Below are 27,403 nucleotides of genomic sequence, written 5' to 3' on the forward strand. Positions count from 1 at the left end.
ACACAAAGCAAAATAGGACAACCCTCTTGTTCTGGGCTTAACGGGTTATTCCCGAATAACCCATTAAGCCCAGTTCTCCCTTCCATGGAGAGCAAGCTGGAACAATAAATTGTTTCTTTTTTTCTTCTTTTCTCTTTTCTATTATGCCCTTTTATTTTTTTATACTTTATTTTAATTAATTTCAAATAAATTAAATGAATGCTCAAATTTAATAAATAAATATATTAATATAAATATTATTTTTATGATAATATATTTATACTTAAATTTTATTATATAATATAAATTAATTAAATTTGATATATATTTTATTTTATTAAGTTTTATCATTTATATATTAATATTTAATTATTTTATTTTATATTAAGTATTATATACATAAAATCATTTTATCATATTATATATATATATATTTTTAATTATATTACAATTAAAATTATTAATTTTTCAATCCTTCCGACACTCGTAAAATATATCAAAAAAATCTGCAAAAAAATTTCTCTAGAAACTTCAAATACGCCTAATTCAATCTAATGGAGCCGATCCTTCGATTCGAAATTTATCATTGAAAAATGGCTCAGGAGCCGAGCCCTCTGTCCCCTGAGAGCACAGGCACACTGATATATAATATATAATATATACTATATATATATCATAATATGTGTCCGGCTTAACTATTATATTAGAGTTACGATGCTCTCGTACTATAAGCTTGCTTTTCAAATGATCAGAAGCTTCTGAATCGACGATCCAACCACCGGTAAATTTTATTTACAGCATTTAAACTCCTAGAAACAAATTTTATAAAATTTCGACATCAATTTACCTTACGACAAGAGCCACACGAATTGATCTACGAATTTTTAACGGCGCGTATGGGAATACTTGCTAGTTTAACGGTTAACAACAAGAAATTTGTTAATTTATTGATCGAAATTCTATTCACTAAATAAATCAATAGCTCCGATCTTGTTGAGATCCGATCATACCAATATTTTCGTTCTCTCACAACATCACTGCTGTTATCATATAACACCAATGAATGGACTTTATTTTGAACAGCACAACACACACACAAACAATCTTATTTTCTAGAAAGTTTCAACTACTTTGATCATCCATTTAAACGGTGGATCTCGATTCGAAGCTCCATCCATTGAAAACAACTTTATGAGTAAAGAGCAGTCTATACTATCAATAGTAAATAGTAGCCCATGCTACTATATACATTAATATATATATAATATATTATTATATAAAAAATATACACTCACACACATACACAACGTTTTGAGGCTACATGCTTTTGGAACAGTACGGAGCCCTCGGCTTCCAGGATCGTTTTTCGATAATTTCGACTTTTGATCGTCGAATCGCTCCGTTAAACATTTAATTACAGTATTCTGATTATAAAATAAACACTTAAATTTATGATTTTTCAATATCATCTTTGCCTAGTTATCTGAAGGGCCCCCCCTCCTCAAATTAAATAATTTACATGTCGTAGTGAGCCGTTTGCAAGTTTACGGTGATAGAAATTCAAATCACGTAAATTTTAATAGAAAGATTATTTATACTATACTAAAATAAAATCAATATCTTTGATCTAATAAATTTTTAATCATATTAGTCACGTTTTTAAAAATTTTATTTATCAGGCCGTTGAATTGAGCCCTTGCGTTCATCTAGGCAAATGAATATCGAAAAATTACAAAATTATTTTCTAAGTACTTCAAATACCTAGATCAAATTTTAAACGGGCTAATCGACGATCGAGAGTCGCCACATCGAAAACGACCTGGAAGCAACGGAAGCCCCGTGCTCCCAGAAGCTATAGCCTCAACTCTATATATATATATATATAATATATAAGATAATATATATATATATATATGATAAATAATACGATAAAACATATAAAAACAAAATAATTAAATATTAATATATAATGTATAATTTTTATTAATAAAATTAAAGAAGAAGAATAACAATTAACTTCTTAGTTTTCTCAGTAAATAATTTTTAGCCCGGTTGTTCTAGAACAACATTTCGTTTGATCAAAACAACTATTTCACCTCCAATTTGGTCACTGTTGATCAAAGGTGTCCAAAAAATAATCGCGATATCTCAATACCCACTCCGACCCTATCGATCCGAACCGGACCCAGAACCAACACCGATAAAAATAAAGTCCTATCGGATAAACAAAATTACCATTAAAATTTCGGGTATAGGTCCGGATATTTATACCCATACCCCCGATTGGAGCCGACCCGAACCAACTTTTAAATAGTAGGGTCCGGAATAGTTTTCAAATCCGGACCCGGACCCGGACCCGATGAAATATCCGATAGTAAATAAAAAAAAATAAACTTTTGAAGTTGAAGGATCAATTTTAATATGACTTATAGATGATGAGTCACTATGTATTTTCATCCTAATGAAACCCTAGCCGTCTCTTTTATTCATTACTTTTTTCTAATTTTTTTACTCTTTGTTTTCTACTCTTTTTTTTCATTTTATTTCCGCCAACAATATTTCATTGTCAACAATATAGTTTGTTTATTGATTATTTAATAAAGTTTATAAAAAAATATATTTATACGGATATTCGTACCCGATTTAGACCCGATCCATATCCGATTTTGAACGGGTAGTATACGGGTAGTCACTATCCAGACCCGCTCAAATAGACCCGATGGGTATATTAGAAACTTTAGTACCCAGACCCGGACCCGACCCGAAGTTAAATGGGTAGGGTATATATATTTTTTTGTAACCATTTTTTTTTAGGGTATGGGTACAGTATATTAATTACTCAGACCCGACCCGATCCACGGACATCTTTAGATTACAAATTGCGAAATATTTTCAAGCCAAACAGAGCCTAAGAAAGTATATGAATGGCCGCCCAAGTCACCACCTCTCTTCAAAGCAGATGACCTTCAAGGCGAATGTTCCAGCAATAATTTTGTTAAACAAAGTTTTATCCGCGGTAGTGTGTAGGAGTTGCCGAGTTATGACATGTAAAATTAATATTATCTATTCAAATCTCATATCCATCTAACTACGACGTTAAAGGAAGATTTGGGAGACCAAAGGGTGACACGTCTTCCCCCAAACCCTCCTTTACTCTCTCTCACTCTCTCTCTCTCTCTATATATATATATAATTTTATATTTTGATATCAAAATTTAAAATTTGAATACTTTCCAATTTTATATTTTAAATTATAAATTATAAATTTAACTTATAATATTTATTTTTAAATTTTAAACTTCGAAATTTAAAATTTTAAATCTCTAAACTCTATTAAATTAATTAATTAATTTTATTAATAATTCATTATATATGATATAATTAACTAATTTATAATAATACGCATAATAAATCGCGTAATAAAATCTAACCTGATAGATGCAATTTAAATCACATAAAATATAGTTGTGTAAAAAAATACAGTATTTAAATTTCAGAGTAAAATTTTAGAAATATAGTGTATTTCTGTGTATATATAATTAATTTTATTAAATAATTTTTTTTACAATTTTATTTTTCTTCTATTTATTAATTTTTTTAAAATTATTTTGATAGATTTATCTCAAATTATGTTTATATAAATCTTTATAAAATAAATTATTGTATAAATTTGTTTTGCGCATATACCAATTTTAATGATTTTTATTTAAATAGATTTAACTATTAAATTATTTTTATATAACTTTTATTTAATTAATAATTAGATTTATAAAAATATTAAAAAAATAAAATTTATTATAAAAATATTTTTATATCCACGGCATCTCACTAGTACTACAAAAAAAGAATGATTCAATGGAATGGATAATGTACTTGCGAAAAAAGCAGTGCAACAGCCATATTAACAAGTTCCCGTCTAATGTAGTATTCAATTCAAATATATATAATAATAGTAAAAAAAAATATGCAACTGGAGCTGGCGCACCTAATCCGTTTGGACGATTAGATGACCAAAATTAACTTCATTTGTCAGAGCGGAAAATGACAGAATCAGAATTGAATTTATTTTATTTCTTTCTTAAATTATAGGCTATTTGAATATATATACCGCTCTTCTTACGCTATCCACTTTAAAACTACAAACATACAAGAAGAAAAAAAAAATGTATTATTATTTTTTTAATCGATAACCCTGCAGGAAAGATGTTGAATATAAATATTGAAACTATTGATTCACATTATCGACCGTCTTTAGAGCAAGTGGCAAAGAACTTAGTGGTTGGTATCCGAGATCTCAAGTTCGAATCCTAATTGATTCACATTTCTATCTAAGTTTATTTCTAAATGAAATAAACGAAGCGGGTAGCGTGTTACCTATCTCTCTCTAAAAAAAAAAAAAAAAAAAAAAAAAAAAAAAAAAACTATTGTTTTCTTGATTTCAAATCTTTGAGAATAAAAGTCTTTCCTGTTTATACTAATATACTTTGCACACATCTTTTTATAAATTTAATTTCCAACTGCAGATACATACCTCGTTCCGGTTAAGTAAATGCTTAATTATATTCTACTATACCAGTTCTTTAGTATTGTTATACTAGTTTTATTTATATTTTTCAGCTAAGTTTATTTTAAACGAAAGAAATTTTTTTTTTATTCTTTTCTAAAGGCAAACGTTAATTTTAGAGTGCGTTTGGTTGCATTATGACAATATCAGGAATGTAAAGATATCCGAGAATCTTATTCCTATTCATCCTATTACTAAGAATGTGGAATTTTCTGTGTTTTGTTCGCTACAGTATATTAATTAGCTATGTTATTTAATATTGCAAAAATATACAATTTAATTTATTTATTTATTTATTTATTTTAGATAATGTTACCAAAAGTTTCAACATCTTTTTAGAAAAAAGAGAGAGAGAGTATAAGTTAGAGAGAAAACATAATTAAAAAAATAGAAAGAAAAATATAGTCGAAATTAGAGAGAGTGAGAGAGTTGAAATTTTAGAAAAATAGAGAAAGAAAGCTTAGTTTAGAGAGAGAGAAAAAAAATTTGAATTTTAGAGAGAAAAATAAGTTTAGAGAGAAATATAAGGTTAGAGTGTAAAGAAAAATAATATCAATTAGCCGGCGGGTAGGAAGAAAGAAAGAGATTAGACATATTATGATTATCCCAATCCATTAATATGAGAATACCCACCCTCCCTCAAGGAAATGAGATTAGTATTTTGGGGTGAATCTTATTCCCAAGTGAATCCAATATTACCAATTAGATTATTTAGTGCGTTTAGCCAAACACCGTCATATTTTTTTATTTCTATTGAATTATTAGAAATCTTTAAAAGATAGCGCGAACCAAACGCACCCTTAAGAATAAATACATGGATGGGAATCTTTCAGCAACTACCAACTCACTGCTGTCCGCCGTTAAGGGTCGCCATCGGAGTCGCCGTGTCAAGGGTCGCCGTCCGAGTCGCTATCGGAGTTATATATTTATTTGTTTCTTGGAGAGCTTTGCTAAGAAAGCAATACTAACTGTATATCTCGACTATCTTACACTTTATTTATTCAAGAATTATTTTATTTTTTTTACTTATTTTATTAATTTTTGTCCTTTTAAGTAGTATATACTCTTTTGAGTGTTTGGTGAACTTTAGGATGACAAATGTATAAGATTTACTCAAATATATAGATATATGAATATGATGCGTATCCAGTTTATTAGGCGCCGTTGAATGATAATGTGGTAAAATCATGTGTTCATTATCTCTTCCAAACACAAACACGAGTGTACTATTGCATACACTAAAATGCATTGCCAAATTAGAGGTTGATTGATTTAGATAAAATCGGTTTGAAAGCTTGGGATTAAGCCTGTTAGGAAATTTTAAGGACAAAAAAATGGTGAATTAAAATGTGAAATCATATTAAAGGGCTCAGATTATCGCAGAAACTTAAGTCGATAGGTGAGGAAACCTCCCATTTTTATACGGACATATAAGATTGCGAATTAAAGTCTAATACGAAAAATAATATTCCTAAATAATATTTTGTTATTTAAATAATATTTTGTTATTAAAGTCTTAAGATTGCGAATTAAAGTCTAATGCGTGCAACATCACATGACTGACCATGACACGACTGTGTCAAATACCGTTGGCTGCCGGGTGGAATATCACGTGAGCAGATGCGCAGATGACTCAATAGTTTTCCATCCTAGCGTTTTTTTTTTTTTTTTCTTTAATTAGGCAAGTGAAAAAAAATTGGATGATTAATCTTCATAATTTTAAATTTTAAATTTTGTTATTCTATATTTTGAGACAATTTTTTTCAGAAAAATATGAACGAAAGGGAATAGTAAGTTACTGATTCCGAAAAAAAAAAAATTATTTCTCGCTCTTAAAATATTGATTAATATAATTTAATTAGCTCTCAATATAAATTGCTCTGTGTAGAAATACCATCAGCCTAAGAAAAATTATGAAGATTAATCATCTAATTTTTTTTCACTTGGCTAATTTTTTAAAAAAAAAAAAGCTAGGATGGAAAATTATGAACTAATGCCATAATCTACCCTTATTGAAAAAAAAAAAAATTTCAATCTAGCCTTGTTTTAAAAAAAATTTCTAATCTAGTCTTTCTTTTGATGGATTAGAAAATAAAAGTGATTTAAGAGCATTTATATGTTAATTAGGAGAAAGAAATTTTTTTCTCTCTCTTTCCTCTCAAGTCTCAACTCTCAACATACTAAAAATTTAAAAAAAAATAAAAAACAACAGCGCTACATTCGCGAGAACATTCTATTTAATTAATTCTTATCGTATGTTTAATGGGCGCGCAAATAAAATTTGTTAGGTCATCGCTGAACAATCCCAAGGTGGGATCAATCTTTTTAGCCTTCTCTTCTGAATCTGTCTCAAATTATAAAATGATCAGATTTATTATTAAAAATCTGTTTGTAGCGAGAACTTCACCTCATTCGGATCTAATTTCCATTCTTTTCCCAACATTTGACTTGCTCCTTGTTTTTTTTTTTTTTTTTTTTTTTTTTTTTTTTTTTTTACTGTTTTATTTAACCCAAAACAAATGTTTGTGTCACCATCAGCTTTTTCCAGGCACAACTCACTCTTAGGCGACGATTCCCATTTGAATTGTTCAAAGGCCATCAATTTCCACGATGCGGTAACTTACGCGTCATCCGACGCAAGAAGCAAGATGAGCCACAAGCTGGGGGGAGGCAAAAGATCAATTTCACGACGCGTAGTTCACCCGATCTTAAATAAATTAATGTCACTCGACGTTTTTAATCTAGATTAGCTCATGTTGATTTGCATTGCTACAGCTAATCACCATATACTAATTAAGGAAGTCATGCTACGCAATAGATTCTTTTATTCTTTTTATAAATAAATAATAAAATATATTTTTTATAAAGTAAATAATAATATATTTTACTTAATTAAATAAGGAAATTATAAAGACATTTTTCGTCATAAAATAATGCGCAAGTACTATATATTTCTGATGGCTCAAATTCTCATAATAAAAAAAAATTTGTCATAAAAATTTGCCATCTTCTGTTCACGTACTAAGATATAAAAATACAAGCCTGGCTCGAATCCGGCAAGTTTTAAAAATCCATGCCCATATTTGTATCTGACAAAAAAATTTGAAACCTGAACCCGAACCTAAACCTAGCCAGTTTTAAAATTCATATTCAATGAAAATCTAAGCGACAAAAACTATTCATATTTTATATTTATATAAATAAATTAAAAAAATTTTATATATAATATAAAATATATATATATATATAATATATAATAATATATATATTAATATATTAATATATATAATTATCTCGGTTCGGGTTGGATTCGGTCGCCGGATTGGTTTCGAATCAGGTAAATACAAAATCATACCCATATCCCTGCGTTAATTTTTCTGTACCACAACCCAATTCATACCCTTTAGTTCAAAATAAAACATCTTCGTTCGGATCTAAATTCATAAGTTTGTATTTTAATATAATAAAATTTTAAAATATAAAATTATTATCCTAATTTTAAAATATTTAATTGTATGTATTAAATATTAATTTTAATTTTATAATTATTTAGATATAAATAATTCATTTTATAAAAAAATATACAATTAAGTTTTTTAAAAATATATTTAATTGCAATAATTACATAAAATATATAACTAAAAATAATAAAGTTAAACAACACATTCAAAAATTATTAATAATAAATTTAAATTTAAATTTATTTTTTGCACGTGGCCAAATACACTTTAAAATAGAAAGGATTAGAAAAGGAAAACAAAAAAGAAAAAAAGTCAGGAGTGGCCAGCACAGGGAAAAAAAGAAAAAAAAAAACAAACCCACGTTGGGAATCCGGTGCCGAGCAGGCTCGCGCACGCCACCCCGCTCTGCCCGCCACCACCGCCCCTCGTGCCTGCCGCCACGTGTCTGAGACAGGAAACTCCAAATTCCCAATTCATAAGTTTATAAATACTATAATATTATTTCTCAAAAAAAAAAAACCAAAAAATGATTGGTATGCACATACTCATGCTGACAACCAGTGGAAACAATACTAGACTTGTTATGGATTTTCTTTCATTCCTTATTATTTTGTCATTAGTAATTAACTAAAACTAGATCGGCCAAAAACAAACGAAAATTTTCTCCATAGCCTGTTTGAATGGATTTAAAAGGAGAGCAATTTTTTTTAAAAAAGAGTTGGGAGAGTAAATTATGATCTCTCAAATGAAACTAAAGGGAACAACACAGAAAAACAGAGAGAAAGAGTGAACAAATGGTTATAAAAGTGAGAAGAAAAAGTGCACATGATATTTCTTACAAGCAAAACAAAAACATACTTGTTCTCATCTTATAGCATTTAGGAGAATATTAAAAATTGTATAAAGCGTTAGACACAAAGAAGAGCAACTATATTGATGCTGTGAGGTACAAAAAGTACAGCATAACACAAATTATCTTCTAAAACGGTAGGTGAGTAACGGTCACTCCGAAAAGCAACTTTAACATACCATTGGAATGTAGAGTAGAGAAAAAAAAGCCAGGAAAAAAAATGAAACTTGGGGGAAAAGGGGGTAAAGAAGAAAAAGAGAAAATGACTTTCCATAAAGGTCAATTCTTTTCACCCCTCCAAAAGTGGAGAGAGAGAGAGAGAGAGAGAGAGTTATTTTCTCTTTGTTTCTTCCCTTAGTCCAGACAAAGATAATCACTCTCTCTTGTTTTCTTTTTCTCTCCTCTTTACTCTTCTCCTTTTAATCTCCATCCAAGCAAAAGCATAAATCTTCAAAAGAATTGCATCTCATATATCTCTATTATGTGAAAAAAGGTCAGCCAACTGATACATAAAACTATACATCGACTCCCGCAGATTTAGCATTTGTAATATGATCTCACAAAAATGTGCCCCTACCAAATAATTCAGAAGAGTTGGGCTTAACTCATCCATAACTTGAGGACTCTATCTTTGCCACCCGATGCGACCTTCTCACCATCAGGGCTCCAATCGACAGCGAAAACCTAGCAAAATAAATGAATAAATAAAAAGGAATAGGATTTTGCTGACTATAATACGAAGTTCATTGGCTCAATAAGATCTCAGGAAAAGAAGAATTACCTCATCGGCGTGTCCTGGAAGGTCTTGTTTCAACTTGTGTGTCCGAATATCCCAAACCTTAATGAATAATTCACAAATTTAAAACAACTTTATTCTACAAAAGTGAAGTATTATTCACAAGAAATGAAACTTCATACAAAAGAATTGCACAAATAGTGGGGATGCACAACCTACATTTTATATTTAGCCTCAACTAACATTTTGCGGAAAGCAATTACAGACAATCATAGCAGTAAAGTAGTGTTATCAAAACAAAGGTAAAGTCCAAGTATGATATTGTGTTCAAAAATCCACTTACAAGTGATACCTCCAATGATAAGCAAAAGATCAAATTATCAAAAGCAACAAAAAGTTGCAATAAGCAAAAAATGCCAGAAGAATATGCTAGAGAACTGGCACCTACCTTTAAAGTAGAATCCTTGCTTCCACTAAGCAGAAGCCTACTATCGGCGGACCAACTAATCGAAAGAGCAAAAGGAGTTAGCAAATAAACAAAACTGTTGAAAGAGTTAAATACGTTCGAGAGAGAGAGAAGGGGGACCTGATCTGGTATACTGGTCCAACATGTCCTCTAAAAGAAGCAATAAATTTACCCGTAACGCCATTCCACAACTTGACAGATTTGTCGAAAGAGGCACTTGCTAACCATTGCCCATCCGGAGAAAAATATACATGGTTTACAAGCTGCAGAGTAAACATGTCAGAAAATCTTTCAGAAGGGTTTGTAGTAAAACTAGTAAAACAGCCAATATTATATCTGTTTATCTAATCTTTCTTATTTTCTTCAGATCTGGCTTCTACTACAGTATTTATTGAATAGCCCAGGATTTCACCATGTATTTTCTTCCTCTCAACACTGAGAAGTGTGTGTAATAATACATTAAAAGGAGAGCAATAATCTCATGTTATACCTGTTGGTGACCAGTCAAGCGGGCTTTTGGCTGCTTGCTAACGGAAGGTTCCCATAAAAACATCGTGAAATCATCCGAACCTGAAACTAATCTCTCAGGAGCATTTCCTCTCATTTTGTCATATCTTGTACGTGCTGCCTAAGAAAACAAAAACACGAATGAGGCACATGAAATTTCTACTCTCTTTGAAAAGTCGACAATTCTGCATTAATATAGAATAAGGTGGTACCTCCTTCATTTCTTCAGGGGTTGAATATGTTTTCCCTGTATGGTCATAAGGTCCAGTTCTAAGAACATATTCAGTGCTCAAAGCTAAGGAATTAACCCAGTGACCATGCCCCTGTAGACAATTTGTCATAAAATGCAAACATGGATAAATAATGTCTCATCAAGACAAACTTGTCTAACTTTATCTATTGATCATCATCAGAAAACAAAGCAAGAGAAAATCTATAAGAAAAAGAAAAAGCATGACAAAAGTCTAGATTAGCACTAGCTAAGTAGGTATCAACAAATATGATATATAGATTCGAAGTTGGATGCGAAGCTGTCTTTCACTTATTTTACAGTCAAAGCTCAAAACATTTCAACTTTTCTACATAAACTTCCATTTACCGCATTCAAAAGTTGTTTATAAGGGAAGCACAGGAAGAAGCAACCCTGTCCAATGATATATCCAAACTTGATAATGATACACAATGAATCGTATCAATACATTACCTTCAATTCACGGATAAGCTTTCCTTGAGTAGTTTCCCATACTTTGATCGTACAATCCTGAGAACTGCATGAGTTGTTACAGAATGGATAAGAGTTCAGTATCATTTAGCAGAGTAATAAGAACTTAATGAAAATGAACAAACATTTACAAAACAGTTTGTACTATTAAAAAGGCTAATGAAAAAAACCAGGAGAAAATATATTTTAGACGAAAGCCTATTTAATAAAATAAATTCAAGAGGTAATGGGAGAATTAACAAGTTATTATCTTATTCCAAGACAAGCGATATAGAGGATATCTACGTCTATAAAGTTGAAGACATCTTTTCACATTAAACCAATAACCACATGCCCTTCGAGTAAACAACAGAGATATGCGAAAAAGATGTGGTTCATGCATCCATATTGACCTACAAAACCTAGTTACTTAAGCTTAGCCAAACTGATAAAAGAGAACACATAAAAGCCTCCCAGCTAGAAGCTATATAGTAACCATAGATGGGCAAAACAGACAACTACAGTACTTAATAGGCAAAAGACCATTAGCTGATAGAGGCAATAATTAACAAAATATTTAGAGAAAAACAAAGTCCAGAACAAAGTGAAAGCACTCACATACAACTTCGTATGCTCTCGAATGAAGCACACAGAATTATTTAGAAAGAAATAACTATTGAAAAATGAAAAAAGAAAAGCTAGTTGCGAAGAAATATGGAAGTTGCATCAGCTAATAAAAATTAGTTCATAATAACCAAATCAAATCATACCCCGTGTAAATATTACCATCGCCCCCCCACTTTACGCAGGTCACTGCCAGTGTATGGCCGGTAAGACTAATAATGCACTTCCTCAAAGAAATATCCCAAATACGTGCATCGCCATCCTTACTGGAACTAACAAAACGACGACAGGGAGCTTGCAAGTGTATAGGTTCCCATGAAATACCTGTGATCCACTTCTTATGGCCCTGAAGAATTAATTCCATTAGACAAACCACAGCCTCATAGAAATGGTTTCAACAAAGAGGTCACATAGTGACAATTACACAGGTGGGTAAAAATCACAAAAGCAAAACTTGTCAACAGAGAGTTTAATTTAAGACAAAAATAAGGGCAAGTCAAGTTGATGAAATTGGAAATCCCATGATATTTAGCATCCCAGCTGGAACTGATAATTCCGCAAGTCTATTTTAACACAAAGAAGTCTTTTCTACAATAAGGCGCAATAACATTATCTTCTCAACCATAGCGAATGGAATAAGATAAAGAGGAAAATCAAACTGTCCTTTAGAGAGTTCTCATCAAAATATCTGATACTTTTAAAGAAAGAAAGAAAATAAAAATACCAATAAGGAGTTTCTATCGATGGAAAAACAATTCAAAATATGGAGGTAGACTTACCGTAAGTGGACCTCCTGATTGTTTCCCAGATTGTGGATCCCATAATATAAGTTCTCCCGCCTTGCTACCACTAACAAGATGCTTTCCATCAGGTGACCATGCAATGGAAAGGACCCAATTTTTATGCCCTATAAGGGGGGAAAGAGCAAAGCGATTGCCAAACAATTTTCAAACATGATACATATAATGTCTTAAAAATATATGTAATAGCCTGAACTGACAATTTAGCAGATACTTTTTAAATACTCACCTGTGCATGTAAATAATGGTGTTTGTGTATTAAGATCCCACAATCTTACTGTGGTGTCACCAGAACCACTGGCCAAGTTTCGTCCGTCAGGACTGAAGGAAACAGAAAGCACAGCTTCCGTATGGCCTGAGATTCGAGATTGAAGGGACAAAGTAAACAACCAATTAGAAGCCAAACTAATCAACTTTGGTGTAATCAAATTTTCTAGGCATTGAATTATGCATTTGCGTGCACAAGAGCATTTTACTTTTACATAAAAAAACTAGCTTTAACCATAAAGAGAGAAAGAAAGACCAGCAAGCGATGAAAACAAACTAAATATAGTAGATATAGGTAGAGTTTCTTTTCCAAATGTATAATATAACATGCAAAGAGATGAGAATATAACCATTTACCCAGCAAATAGAGCCCAATGATAAAATTTGATACAAATTTGCTAAAATTGTATTGAGAATTCCAATAAAAAAGGAGATTGGCAAATATTTCAGATTTATCAAATCTAAGCGTCATTCATGCATTTGCAAAAGAAGTTTAATTAAATTGGGTATTGATTCCATGGAAGTTCGCTTTGCCCAAATTACAACTCAAAAACATGTAGTAGAAATCAAGAAAATTTGGCAAATGCGATCTTTTAAATCTATGTATTCTAAGCTTTGCTCAAGTATCTGATTACAGGAATTTAATCCCAACGAGCGTTAATTTGAAGTTAATTAGGCTCTCCAGTTCACAATCTTCAATTTCATTAAACCGCCAAGTCAATTAAAGATCAGAGCACATGATAATGGTAGCAATTTAGAATTAACCTATCATGTAACACTATCAAATGTCAATGTTTTTCATTTTCACAAACCTTCCCAGCATGAAACTACAAAAATTGAACAAATGAAGCTTAGAGATACATACCGGCAATAGTAGCAGAGCACCTATTAACTGGACGGATTCGGAAAATTGCTTGAGGTTGGTAAACTATGCTCAAAACCTTCTCCACAGAAACTGCAAAATATATTATTGTTATTATTGTTTTAAAAAAAAGGAATGAGAAAGTAAACATAATGCTCATGTTACAAAAAGTACATTACAGCTATCAATAAAACAAGTGTACTCATTAAAAAAAAAAAAAAAAAACTTGCCTTTATTTTTCTGTAAGTAAGATCCAAGCTCAACAACAAGCTCCTGATCTGATATGTAAAATGCATAAGGTAGCTTCTCATCCTATAACAACGACGAGGTAAACAGATCCATTAATACTGTTCTGTAAGGAAAAAGATCGCATATTTACTCGGGAAAAAAAAGAAGGCTTAATAATACATTGTTAAGAAGCTTGTTAACAATCTCCTGGAGCTGCGGAGGCCCCGAGTTTTGTGGGAGATAAAGCGGAGCACCGAGAGGTTCTCCTTCGGGATTAGAAAGGAGGCAAATCACGCTGTTGTTGCTGCTGCTCCTCATCTCTCTCTCTTCTTCTTCCATCGCCTGCACCTGCATCTGCATCTGTATCTGCGTCGAACGACTAAACTACCGTAACGACGATGGAAGCGACCGAGGATACAGGAATTAGGGTTTATGAGGAGACGGGGATTAGGGTTTATGGAGTAAGATATATAGGGCGACGGCGTGGTGGTAGGGACGGCGATCGAGCTCCCTGTTCCCAAACCAACTTCGTGTTTTGCGTGTTCGGCTCGAAATGAGCTCGAATTCAAACAGCGCAAGCATGAGCTAGATCAGTTTGTTTGTATCTAGCAAGGGGTGGAACTGGGCCGGGCTTGGGTCGGATTATATTATGCCCAAGCCCGGCCAAAAAAATGTTGGGCTTCGGATCGGGCTTGTACATAATTTTTGACAAAACTAAGGTCCGGTCCAAATCCAAGCCCAATGCCTAATACCCATTGGGCTTTGTGTTGGCCCATTCTATGCATTTTTATCATATAATACATAAATATTTTTATTGTATAAAATTAAAATAAAATACATATTTTTATTGGGATTTGATCACATAAAAAAAATTAGTATCTAATATTAAATATAATACCATTAATGTCTACCAATAATTATCCACCGATGTAGGACAGAAACTTTTCACGTAAGAGGTAAAAATATAGAACGTTTAATTAATTAGGGCATTTGTGGTTTTTTAAAGGAGTATTATGATATTTCAAAATTTTAAAATTATTCTTATGTGCATGGAACATCTAATTAATTTTTTAAAAAAAATTAAAATAATATATATTTAGTAAGTGTTATGTACATAACTAATTAGCTATATATAATAATATGTACCATATATTTGTTCATAGATATGTATAATTAATTAATTGTATATAATAATATTATTTAATATATTTTAATATAGAAGTAAATATTTTGTTAAGGTATAATATATCCTCATATATGTAAATATATATTATTAATAACAATATATACTATATATGATATACTATATCACTTATTCGTTTTATAGATAAATATTATATGTATATATAATTAAATATTTTATTTTGATAATTAATATATCGGGGGTCGGGCCCGGGCCGGGCTTGGACATGCCCAAATAAGCCCAATTTTTTTTCGGGCCTAAATTTTTAAGCCCGGCCTAAATCCAAAGTACTATTTTTAATGCCGAAAGCCCAGCCTAAATATGGCCCATCGAGCTGGGACTTGTATAGGCCTGGGCCCAGTTCCACCCCTATATTTAGCTTGGTAAAAAAAAAAATAATAAATAATATATATATATATATATATAATATACATTTTTGTTATTTAATTTTTAGTCTAATATAAATATAAAGTCAAAATTATTTTTTATCTATATATTTTATAATTTTTTTAACTTGTTATCCATAAATCAACACGTTTCGAATATAAGTTAAATTTTTTGACTCGATATTTTAATGAATTAGTTTGTGTTTGGCTCGATTATGAAACTAGTGGAGGACGAGACACCCCGAGGTGGGAGGAGTTGATCTGAGGCCGCGTAGTAAGCAGTTTTATTAGCCCAAGTGAATAAGGGTCGGGTTGTCGGACGGATCGGAGACCGAGAGAGGAGCTACACCCGGATCCGAAGGTTGCCGACATGGGCCATGCACTCGGATCCAAGTGTAAATCGTGGATTAGTTGGGGAGCCAAATTGCACTTTTATCCCTCGATGTTGTCATTTCACAAATCACTCTAGAATGGAATTGGACAGACCGGCTTTTAGGGTAGTGATTTTTTCTCAAGTAATTTTAGTTTCGAGACTTTTTATGTAAAATGATCTTTAAAAATATAATGATTCATAACATACAGAATGAATTGAGTGCAATCAATTTATTATTTTATTTTTTTAAAAAAATATGTTTTCAAAATAAAACAGTGTTGAAAGTCTAGTTTATACATAAAAATTTTAAATATTTAAAATTTTAAAAGTTTAAAGATCCAAATGAAACTTTAGTTATTATGGTAAAATGGACAAGATCTCTTAATAGATGGGTTATTTTGAAATAGTTTCCTCAACTTTTAATTTTGTTTAACTTTCTTAACTTTTTAAATCTTTAAAATTAACTTACTCTAATTACTTTATTTAAATAGTTGTTTTATTTAAGAATTTTATTAGCTATTAGCCTATTAGCCCTAAATTATTCTAATATTATTTACTAAAAATAAGTAAAATATTTAAATTTAAATTTTCGATTAAAAACTAATTTATTTGACTAAAATTATTTATTTCTACAGTTTGAAAACGTAAAGTTGAGGGGCTTTGTCAAATTTCCTGTAGTTGAGGGGCCTCCATACATTTCTACCTTAATCGAACATTTTCGTGAAGAGTCCTATTGAAATGATGAATTATCCTTCTCTGTGAACTTCTATCAAACGCCTCGGGTTCTTTCTCTTCAAAGCGCGCTCGACTCCGTTGTTAACCCTCGGAGAAGGAGAATAAAAACGAAGATTAACCAAGCGGAATACGTGTTCTTCGTGGAGTAGATCACTATGTCGGAGTGGGAATCGAGCCTCGACGATGCCGAGCCCTTTCGAAAGGCGAAGCAAAGCATCTCCGATCGCTCCAAGGTACCAATTCCCAATCCCCACCTCTTATTCCTCTCTGTTCTCTTCGTCTTCGTCTCGTTATTCTCCGATCCCCTTAGGGCTTTGTGGTGCTCCCTCTTTTGCTCAGAGAGTCGTCCAAACGAAGGAGATTTTGACCAAGCAAGCTGATAAGCTCGCCAAACAAGCCGAAGAGCACGAGCGGATCATATTTAAGGTTCATTTTTCATATAATTTATTGTAAATCGAGCATCGCTTTCGAAGTTTATGTTGTGTGGTGAATGACATTAAGCTACTAGATTGGTTATTTTTATGCCAACAAGTTGGTGTTTTTACTCGATTATATTATATATGTTGATTCAGGTGACTCATTTGCTCGGTGTGCTTGGTTTTGGTGCATTTTGCTTTGTACTGGGGGCTCGTAAGTTAACTGATTTGTTATTTATTGCAAATTTTAGTGGAGTTGATGCTTTTGAATTTGGAAGTGTTATTTGATTTGTGTTTTGATCTTGAGTGCTTAGGACCACAAGATATTCCTTACGTGTATTGCGTGTTCTATGTTACGTTTGTTCCTCTACGGTGGCTGTACTATAAGTACAAGAAATGGCACTATTATCTCCTGGTGAGTAATTTTGTTTCTCTTTCCACTTTTGAAGTTATAAGAATTAGCATCTGGTCTATCTTTTGAGGAACACACTTTCAAGCATTAATGGCCATTTAATTCTGTTCATTGTTGCTTGCTTAAAGAACTTACTAACAATATTTTGCTAGCAAACGGATGGTTTAGTCACGTAGGTTTTTAGATGTCATGTTACAACAACTAGGATTCTCTATGGCCATAACAAGCAGCGTGAGGTGGAACATAACGTACCAAAATCTCACTGCGGACACTTAATAATTTCCCTAATGTCGCGCCAGATACTTCGTTTGCATATACAACTTTTTCCTGATCATTTGTCAGATGTCAGAGTAATTACTTGTTTGGTACTTGTAATTATGTTCTTAACAACAGTGACGTCATCATCCAGGATTTCTGCTACTACGCCAATACAATCTTTCTGATTATGCTGCTCTTCTTTCCGAAAAATGAAAAGCTTTTCATGGTTTGCTTTGCGTTTGCAGAAGTAAGAACTTACTCAACCCAAGTCCTATTCTCCCTTTATGAATCATCACATTTCTGTGTTCGTATATTTATTTGGGAGTAAATTGTTACAGGGGCCACTTGCTTGGGCCTTGATTATTTGGCGCAATAGCTTGGTATTCAGCTCTCTGGACAAGCTTATTAGTGTCCTAATTCATCTTTTACCTGGTAAGTTATCTTTGTACTTTATTTGTGCCCATTTGTTGTGTACTTTGAACATTTATTTCTCATTTCTTTATTGAATGCTGATTTAGATGCTCAATATGCCACTAGTAACTGATGAAATGCTTTAGCTTAATATACTAACAATGCTGTAGTCATTTATAGAATTAGCTCTTTTCTTGCTATTTGTCACTGTGCTTGATGTTCCGAATGTTGGGAATAGTTTTTCAATAATCTCACCTCGATCAAGTTACCAAATTCTGTTTGTGACAACAATTTTAGAGACTTTGGCCTGTCCACCCGGTTTGTGTGTGTAATTTATTCTGTGCACTTGCCTTGTGTGTTGTATGGCAAAATTTCTTCATGCAACTGTTGATAGATTGCACTAGTCAATATCTTTGATGGCCTCTGTGAGTGTGCCTTTTCTGTGGAAGAAGATAAGTAATTCTAGTGTGTTTTTCTTGTTAAGTGGAAGAGATGATGGAAAGCTTTTTCTCCTCCTTTTTTCTTATGTCAGTTTTGTAAATTTTATGCTAGGTTTATTTTTCCTTGTAGACTTCACTTGTTTCTTGCACACCTTGCACCATCCAATAGTCCATGTGGGCTTTCTTGGTAATTCATATACTAATTGCATATGTTTGTGTACTGGAGTTTGTGAGTAGGACCTCACTTTTCATGCAAAGTTCATGTACTGATTTCAGTTTACTTTTTAGAACTTGGTAGAACTTATATTCTTTGAGAAGCCTGAAAACCTCATATATTAATAAATGGCTCTTTTTCCTATATTATTTGCTTAAGATTTCTACCTGTTTTTCCCCCCCTCAAGTGATATGTTATGTGCATATCCGATCTCGCTGTACAAAAAAAAGAAAAATACTCTTTCTTGTAGAAAAATATGAGAATGTTATTAGTTAAAACTGACCAGTTGTTAGATGATATGATCTTCTGGCTTATCTTCTTTACAATAACTTTTTTCCTCTTACATGAATGAAGTTTCTGAATTTTTGTTGATAATAGATAATAGATTGCATAATTCCGAGAAACATTTGTTCTAGTGATTTATACCATGTTTTAGTATTTGATAATGATACGATTTGCCTTTTGTTTGTTCACCCATATTGTTTCACTATTAGGTGCTTGAGTAAGTTTTCAGCATCATTCTTTATTTGTCTTCTCTAGTTCGTTAGATACATGCAAGGCTGGATAAAGCTTTTTAGGTTTCATGAACTGAGACTAGGAGGTGCCTATTAGGGTCCTTGTCTATTCAGTGCGTGAAGATTTAAGGCAAAATCTTTTCTTTTTTGTGAATTTTTTTTTTGGTACATGATTTCATGAAATGTTGGTGACTGAATAACTAACATGCTCTCATTTTTAATGTTGTTTTTCCAAATTGTCACCGACATATTCTTCTTTATCTAAAATCTAAGGTTAGATTTTCTGCTGCTCTCCTTTGTCTGGTGAACCCTATTTTTTGTCCAACCGTTTTTATAATAGATTATGGAAAATAACAAAAGAAGTTATCAAATGTGGTGATGAGCAAACAAGAGATGCAAACTTCTTAGCTTGTGGATTCTATTTCTTGCTGGCTGACTTTAGCTTCATTCGCTTTTATATAACCATTCCATTCCAGGAATTGTTTTCTTCACTATTAGGTGGTGGAATCCAGTGACTTTCGCTGCCATGCACCCAGAGGGAAGAGCAGCTAGAGTGTCGTGGCCTTATGTGGAGGACAAGTCATACCTGTGGACTTGGCTGTTTGTCGTTCCTTTACTTGCCTACACTCTGTGGCAACTTCTCTATTTCCTCGTAGTTGACGTACTCCGACGACAAAGGCTATTGCGAGATCCTGAAGTCATGACTTCTTATAGGTTCTTTTTCTGATCCTTCATGTCTCCATTTACTTCAGTGCCATTACATATTTTAGTGAAAATGTTTGTGATTCGTTTATTTTTCCATGAAAGGCGCATTTGCAAATTAAGCAACTGCAACAAAACTACAGAAGTTCATTTCTAGGTGCCTTGTAAGTATACAGAACTTGAGCGAAAACAAAAAAAAGACAAGTGCGTCAAGTGTTGCTTAACTTTCAACTGCTATTGTTTCCTAAAGAAATGTTATATTCTCTACCAAGTTATTATTATTTTTTTTCCCACACAGGATAGAGCTCCCTCTGTTACGAGACCTATGTTTAGTGTTTTTTCAGCTCTTCTGCTATCTGCATTGTGTTTACTATGATTGACTAGTAGTGTTAGTCCAATTTTGTTGTAAATTCGTGCATGCTGGATGTTGGTGTGTTTCAGAATTATTTCCTTTGAGCCATAATTTCCTCCCATCTGAGGTCCTGTCTGTCCGTCTGCATTCATTAGGGAGCTTTCGAAGAAGGCACAAAAGGCGAATAACATTTGGTGGAGGCTCAGTGGTATGTTGGGTGATCAGAACCGTCCGACCATGTACATACTGCTCCAAGCTGCCTTCACCGTAGCAACCATGGCCCTCGCGGTCCCTATATTTCTCTCGTACAGGATGCATGTAATTTTCCAAATCTTCAAGGTATCTGCCACCGTTTGGAATGGTGGGAGCTTCCTTCTAGATGTCATGCCTAGGCAGGCAGTTCTCAAAGAGAAGAAGAAATTGGAGATGAAGCCCATAATAGAACAGCCACCGGTCCAGTCATCCGCCGATCCTTCTGTTAACCACCAAGAAGACCAACACACATCTCACGAGCGACACGATTGATAGATCTTCTGTGTCTTATAGAAATCTGTATCATCTGTTTGATGGCTTGTTTTTCCCCCCGTTTGGCATACATACCCTTGCAAACATGCGAAACCGTTCAAATACCCTTGCAGAGTTGCACTTCTGTGCATGTCCCTAAAGATCTTGTTGATTTGCATCCTTGTACCTGCCAGTGCTGCAGATGCGAAAGCACTCGTAAACCTGCAAAGCAGTAAGATCTCAAGGGTGCATGCACAAATACTCAAACTTTGCTAGGATATTACAGAGTTTGCGTATTTTCCAGGTAGTATTTATGCGAAAAAAGCAAACTTTTGGTTTTGTGATAGTCAGATAGATATAAAATTTACACTAGAGACTGGTTTGTGGTAGCATAGTTACAGTTACTTGTCATTCTTGTTACTAAATTCAAAATGACTTTCATTTTGATGCATTGATTTGTTTGTAAATTTCATGTCCGTTCTGTTACGAGATTCATTGTGCGAACCGAGAAGCACGTAGTTTGGAAAACTAAGGCCCATCACATGGCCATCTAAAACCCTCGTCCGAACCGGGCTCGAGCCCATGTATGACAAAGGGGACCAAATTGGTGTTTTGGGCCTGACTGTGGGGCCCACACGGGCGCTGTTCGCGCTCTCGAGGAACACGTGAACCGGGCCAACAAATCAGAATTCCAGGGAATGGAATGATTAAGTGGGCGGGGCCCACAAGGGCGTAGAAGGCGTGTCGGTGGGTCCCACGCATCTTTCAAATTCAAAACGCCGGCCGATTCATCCCTCCAACCCCCCATTGGAGGGTGGGAGGCAATTTTCGTCGAATCTCCCGAAATAGTACAGCCCAGCTTCTTCACCAGACTACGGAAAAAATTAATCACATTTATTAATAAATTGGGAACTTCTGTTTCAGGGCTTTTTTTTTTTTTTTTGGTTGGTAAAAAGGAAACGCTTTGGGTGAAATTTTTAAATTTTTTTTGAGAGTGAATGCTGTTATATGCTATCGTTTCATATATTTTTATTGATATTAGATTTACTAAATTTAATTGTTGATTTCATAGAGTGAAAGTAGTGTTCGTTCTTTTTCAACGACGAAAATCATATCTGCCATAATTGAAAATTGAACTGTAAAATGATCCATTCTAAACAGAATTATATATAGTACAATTGGTAGCATGCTTTTTGCATGTTTTCATCTTGTAAATTATTTGTACGCAATTGTTAGCATAGTTGATAGCACAATATCAATAAACGTACAAGCAAACACCACACAACCCAATTTATTGTCTCATCAAAGAATTAATTAAAGCCTGGTTTTTGTTTGATGTGCTTTTTTTTTTATTTGTTTTTTTGTTAGACGAAAATTATATTCTTACAATGATAAAGTACAAAATGAGGTTAATAATAAAATCTCTCACTGTTTTTCAAAATAAGTTCGAAGAATACTTTTGCAAGAAATAAAATCATGTACAAGATTGATCATACTACAATGTGACCGTGATCTCAAAATTATTGAGAAAAAAAAAATGAAATCAATTTTATGAAAATTCCTATGTTCAAAATATCCTACATTAGATACAACAAACAAATAGCAACTCGTAGCTTGTGCCGGGCCAAATACATCCTCATCAACCTAAACAACAAAGCCGTAAACCAACCAACCAACACGCGGAGATTAATTGTAGACAACTAGGCGACCATTATATATATTTATATATATAAAAAAAAAACACTAAAAAAAGAAAGTAATAAAAGAACACAAGCAAGGCATCCATCCGCCTTGTGTTTCTCCCCCGCTCCTCCCCTCTCTCCTCTCCATCCTCTCGTAATTGCACTTCCTCCTCCTCCGACGACGACGAACTCCACTTCCGGTGAAAAGGGAAGCGGAAACGGGGAAACGGGAAACGGGAAACGGCCATGCTGGGGAAACCGCTCCCGAGCAAGGGAAACGGCTCCCGGGGCGCCGACCCCGGCGACGCTCGATTCCTCCACGACATCGAAACCCTAAGCAAAGCCCTCTCCCTCGAGCCGAAACCCTCGAAGAAACCCTCGTCGTCTTCGTCTTCGTCTTCGTCTGCGTCCTCGTCCTCGTCCTCGTCCTCGTCCTCGTCCTCATTTTGGAAGTCCCTTCGATCCCTCTCCCACATCGGGCGCCGCCGCTACGAGTGCGTCTTCTCCCTCCACGTCCACTCCATCGAGGGCCTCCCCACCTCCCTCGCCCCCTCCTCCCTCGCCGTCCACTGGCGCCGCGCCGCCGACCCCGCCGCCGCCACCCGCCCCGCCCAGCCCTTCCACGGCGTCGCCGAGTTCGAGGAGACCCTCACATGCCGCTCCTCGATCGTCGTCCGCGCCGGCGGCGGCTCGCACCACCCCGCCAAGTACGAGCCGCGGCAGTTCACGATCTACGCCGCCGTGGTCGGCGCCCCCGGGGTCGACCTCGGGCGGCACCACGTCGACCTCACGCGCCTGCTCCCGATAACCGCATCAGAGCTCGAGGAGGAGGAGAAGGGATCCGGGAAGTGGAGCACGAGCTTCGCCCTCTCCGGTAGGGCGAGGGGCGCGAAGCTCAACGTGAGCTTAGGGTTCTCCTTGCTGAGGAACAGGGATGAAGTGGCGTCAGGGAAGGAAAAGAAGATCTCCGAGATTTTGAACGTGAAGACGAGGAAGATCGATCGGCACGAATCCTTACCCTTACCCTTACCGCAGATCCGAACCAGAGATAGGTCTCGATCGGTGGAGGAGGTGAAGATTCTTCACGAGGTACTGCCGAGCTCAAAATCTGAAGTCTTCAGTGATGAATCCAGGCCAGTGGAAGATGATTCGAAGCCAGATTGTGGAGTCCTGGATCGGCAGGTGGAACCGGCTGAATCCGAACCTCAAAAATCAGAAGAACGAATTGAAGGAAACGAGGATTCACCAGAATCAAAGCATTGCATGTCGATGGAGCCCATCAAAGGGCATTTAGAAACGGATTGTGTTGAATCGGAATTCAGTGTGATCGAGCAGGGAATCGAGATTACTTCAAAGGATCAAAAAGAGCTCGAGCCTGAGATAGTTAGTGATGTGGTCGGAAAGGAGGAAGAAGAAGCAGAAGTAGCTATCGAGCTGGATGAAGCACTGGAATTTGAAGAGAGAAGCACATTGGCTGCTGCAGAGCCTGTGGTAGAGGATTTGGATTGTGCCTTTAGTAACCTCTCTGTTCTTGAATCAGAAGGATTTGGATCTCCAATAATTGAAGGTAGTCTTTCTAAGCAAATGAATTATGACGATATCAAATCTAGTTATAAGTCGGCTAGCATGAAGAACAAATCCCGTAGCTTGGATGCCACAGCAGAGTCGGTTGCTAGCGAATTCTTGAACTTGCTTGGTATAGAGCACAGCCCATTCGGAATGAGTTCTGATAGTGATCCCGAATCACCAAGAGAGCAATTGTGGAAGCAATTTGAGAAGGAATCTCTAGCCTCTGGTAATCCTCTCTTTAATCTGGAGTATGAAGGAGAAATGGAAGAACCTGGTTTTGGGGAGTTCGGGGAAAACTTTGATCTCTCTTCAATTGTTCAGGAGGCTGAAACAGAGTTTCAGATGGCAAATCAGCCTATGAACAACAAGTCTAGAGCTAAATTGTTAGAAGATGCAGAGACTGAAGCTTTAATGCGCCAGTGGGGTTTAGACGAGAAAGCTTTTCAGAATTCTCCACCAGGAAGTAGGAGTGGCTTTGGTAGTCCAATTGATCTTCCGCCGGAGGAGCCAATCGAGTTGCCACCTTTAGGGGATGGTTTGGGCCCATTTGTTCGTACTAAGGATGGAGGCTACTTGCGGTCGATGAACCCTTCTATTTTTAGGAATGCAAAGAGCAATGGTAGTTTGATCATGCAGGTTTCTAGCCCTATTGTAGTTCCGGCAGAAATGGGTTCTGGGATTATGGAAATATTGCAGCATTTGGCTTCAGTTGGAATTGAAAAGCTTTCCATGCAAGCAAGCAAGCTTATGCCCTTGGAAGATATCACTGGAAAAACTATGCAGCAGATTGCTTGGGAAGCTGCACCGGCTCTTGAGTCAAGTGAGAGGTCCAAAAGATTTCTTGCTTTCTTACCTAAATTATATCATCCTTATTTTGTATTTGATTCCATTCTTTTTAATTCAAGTTTGGTCCCTGAAAGTTCACCTAGATTTTGATCTCTTTATCATAGTTTCAATTGTGACAATTTAGCCCTTTAAGGTTGTTCAGCATAAAAAGAAAGTCCTTTCGTAGTCTACTGCCTGAAAATGTGCAACATCGACACTATTGTTAGACTTTCTTTTGTTACGATTGAAACCTGTGAGGATGAAATAGAAACGAAGGGTGACCTCTAGGACGAAATTCATATTGAGTTGAACTTCAGGGTCAGAATTGAAACTTTGATGAGTAAATTGAAATTAGGGTCACACTTCAGCAATCGAATTGTTACAATTGACACTTTGGGGATGAAATTAAATTTTAGTTCAAGCTTTGGGGACTAAATATGTAATTAACCACTTTTTACTGTCTAAGCCTTTTCTTTTGTGGTTATGCAGGCAGGACTTGTTGGAAAATTATGCTCCAAATGTGCTGTCAGAGATTGGTTTTAGCAAGAGGAGAAAAAATAAAGATTTAAATTTAGCTCCATCAAGTTGTGAAGAGACGGCTTCAGAATATGTATCACTTGAAGATCTTGCTCCATTAGCTATGGACAAGATTGAAGCTCTTTCCGTCGAGGGGCTGAGAATACAATCTGGGATGAGTGATGAGGAGGCACCTTTGAACATCAATGCTCAGTCTATTGGCGAAATTTCAGCTTTGGAAGGGAAAGGCGCAAAAAATAGCTGGTCTTTAGGTTTAGAAGGATCTGCTGGTTTACAGCTTTTGGATGTTAAAGATAGTGGAGAGGATGTTGATGGGCTCATGGGCTTGTCTATAACACTTGATGAGTGGATGAGGCTTGATTCTGGAATAGTCAATGAAGAAGATCAGATCAGTGATCGAACTTCAAAAATTCTTGCAGCCCATCATGCCAATTCAATGGATTTGATTAGCGAATATTCGAAGGGAGATAGAAGGGGTGGTAAGAGATCGAGTAAAAGGTGGGGATTGTTAGGTAATAACTTTACAGTTGCTCTAATGGTCCAACTACGTGATCCTCTACGTAATTATGAGCCAGTGGGAACGCCAATGCTCTCTTTGATTCAAGTGGAACGGGTTTTTGTACCCCCAAAACCCAAGGTTTATGCTACAGTTTCCGAAAAAGGAAATAGCGAACAAGACGAAGAACCTGAACCGGAAAGTAAACCATTGGTGAAAGAGGAGATTAAAGAAGAAGAATCAATTCCGCAGTTTAAAATCACAGAAGTGCATGTAGCAGGTATAAAGAGTGAACCTGGAAAGAAAAAACCATGGGGAAATTCTGTGCAGCAACAATCGGGATCGAGGTGGCTGCTTGCAACTGGAATGGGTAAAAGTAATAAACATCCGTTTATGAAATCGAAGGCTGTAACAAAACCTTCTCAAGTGAATACTACAACAGTTCAGCCGGGAGAAACCCTTTGGAGCATTTCATCACGTGTTCATGGCACAGGATCTAAATGGAAGGAATTAGCTGCTCTTAATCCTCATATACGGAACCCGAATGTCATATTCCCGAATGAAACTATTAGGTTGCGTTGATGGCGGCGGATATCATACTCTAGCACTGTTGTACAGTAAACTCTAGTGAAATATACTGGATTTAATTGCATGGATGATATCAATATCTTGGCCAGAATTTTGACATGAATGAGTTCCCCTTGTAATTGGGAGGTGGTTGGAGCTGATTGCAGAGCTTTTTTCTTGTTAAAATTGTTTTCCAAAGGTTGTTAAATAAAGGTTATTGGCGAATGGTTCGCCTGCGCCTGCCTCTGCGCTCTAAGCTTGTGTCTATACTTAAATTGTACTGAAACTTGTGAATTATGCTTGTGTAGATGAGCTTACTATGATTGCATGAATATATTGTTTCCCCTTACATATTTTCCTTGTAAATGAATTGTTGCTTCTCTATATCTGATGTTGAAAGGTTGAGGCTATCCTCTGTGCCGTGGCGCTTTTGAAATCGTAGCTCAGTGTCTTCATACGGGTGTGGTGGCTTTTGTTATATCTGTTGCATATAGTAGCTCTGTTTCTCCTTTACAAGTAAGTAAATCACAATTGCAACGTATTTTTATTCCTATTACACCATCCATTCTTGCAGTATAGATTGTCAGTTACTTTGCTACAGTTATCTTTAGTTGCTATTCTTCTGCTCTTTTAACTGTGACGGAAATGGTGCCGTTCGAACAGGATGACAAACTCGTTGCGTTACTAATCACAAAAGTAAACCAAATTGAGGGCCAGATTGTTGTAAATTATGTTCTTTTTCCCCAAGCCCTGTTCATTCTATTATAACAACATTAGAGAAA

At 35.0% G+C, this 27,403-nt stretch overlaps 3 protein-coding genes across 3 annotated transcripts; 2 read left to right on the forward strand and 1 right to left on the reverse strand.

Annotated features, from left to right (window-relative positions):
- On the reverse strand, nt 9,304-14,590 carry LOC109716893 (notchless protein homolog). The gene is made up of 13 exons (XM_020242496.1): nt 14,225-14,590; nt 14,047-14,128; nt 13,820-13,909; nt 12,917-13,042; nt 12,667-12,794; nt 12,034-12,233; nt 11,267-11,330; nt 10,776-10,886; nt 10,547-10,684; nt 10,177-10,319; nt 10,039-10,093; nt 9,636-9,692; nt 9,304-9,538 (listed from the first exon to the last, which is right to left on the reverse strand). The coding sequence occupies exons 1-13, from the start codon at nt 14,402-14,404 to the stop codon at nt 9,455-9,457; spliced, it is 1,458 nt and encodes a 485-aa protein (XP_020098085.1). The 5' UTR covers nt 14,405-14,590; the 3' UTR covers nt 9,304-9,454.
- On the forward strand, nt 16,723-21,412 carry LOC109717712 (uncharacterized membrane protein C776.05). The gene is made up of 8 exons (XM_020243591.1): nt 16,723-16,954; nt 17,061-17,147; nt 17,294-17,351; nt 17,452-17,552; nt 17,959-18,054; nt 18,146-18,239; nt 19,864-20,101; nt 20,597-21,412. The coding sequence occupies exons 1-8, from the start codon at nt 16,877-16,879 to the stop codon at nt 20,964-20,966; spliced, it is 1,122 nt and encodes a 373-aa protein (XP_020099180.1). The 5' UTR covers nt 16,723-16,876; the 3' UTR covers nt 20,967-21,412.
- LOC109717199 (protein PLASTID MOVEMENT IMPAIRED 1-RELATED 1) lies at nt 22,874-27,031 on the forward strand. Its single transcript, XM_020242870.1, has 2 exons — nt 22,874-25,023; nt 25,511-27,031. Exons 1-2 carry the CDS (start codon nt 22,874-22,876, stop codon nt 26,634-26,636), a joined length of 3,276 nt encoding a protein of 1,091 aa, XP_020098459.1. The 3' UTR covers nt 26,637-27,031.

This window comes from Ananas comosus, linkage group 11, assembly GCF_001540865.1.
Source record: "Ananas comosus cultivar F153 linkage group 11, ASM154086v1, whole genome shotgun sequence".
In the NCBI taxonomy this organism is placed as follows: Eukaryota; Viridiplantae; Streptophyta; class Magnoliopsida; order Poales; family Bromeliaceae; genus Ananas; species Ananas comosus.

Excerpts from the sequence above, each read along its gene's own strand:
- LOC109716893 (XM_020242496.1), bottom strand. The coding sequence starts at position 14,404 with ATGCAGATGCAGGTGCAGGCGATGGAAGAAGAAGAGAGAGAGATGAGG. Across the intron at positions 10,685-10,775 it reads CCCCTGAAGAAATGAAGGAG|GCAGCACGTACAAGATATGA; the intron begins GTACCACCTTAT and ends TTGTTTTCTTAG. Across the intron at positions 10,094-10,176 it reads GGACCAGTATACCAGATCAG|TTGGTCCGCCGATAGTAGGC; the intron begins GTCCCCCTTCTC and ends TCTTTCGATTAG.
- LOC109717712 (XM_020243591.1), top strand. The coding sequence starts at position 16,877 with ATGTCGGAGTGGGAATCGAGCCTCGACGATGCCGAGCCCTTTCGAAAG. Across the intron at positions 16,955-17,060 it reads GCATCTCCGATCGCTCCAAG|AGAGTCGTCCAAACGAAGGA; the intron begins GTACCAATTCCC and ends TCTTTTGCTCAG. Across the intron at positions 17,553-17,958 it reads AATGGCACTATTATCTCCTG|GATTTCTGCTACTACGCCAA; the intron begins GTGAGTAATTTT and ends GTCATCATCCAG.
- LOC109717199 (XM_020242870.1), top strand. The coding sequence starts at position 22,874 with ATGCTGGGGAAACCGCTCCCGAGCAAGGGAAACGGCTCCCGGGGCGCC. Across the intron at positions 25,024-25,510 it reads GCTCTTGAGTCAAGTGAGAG|GCAGGACTTGTTGGAAAATT; the intron begins GTCCAAAAGATT and ends GTGGTTATGCAG.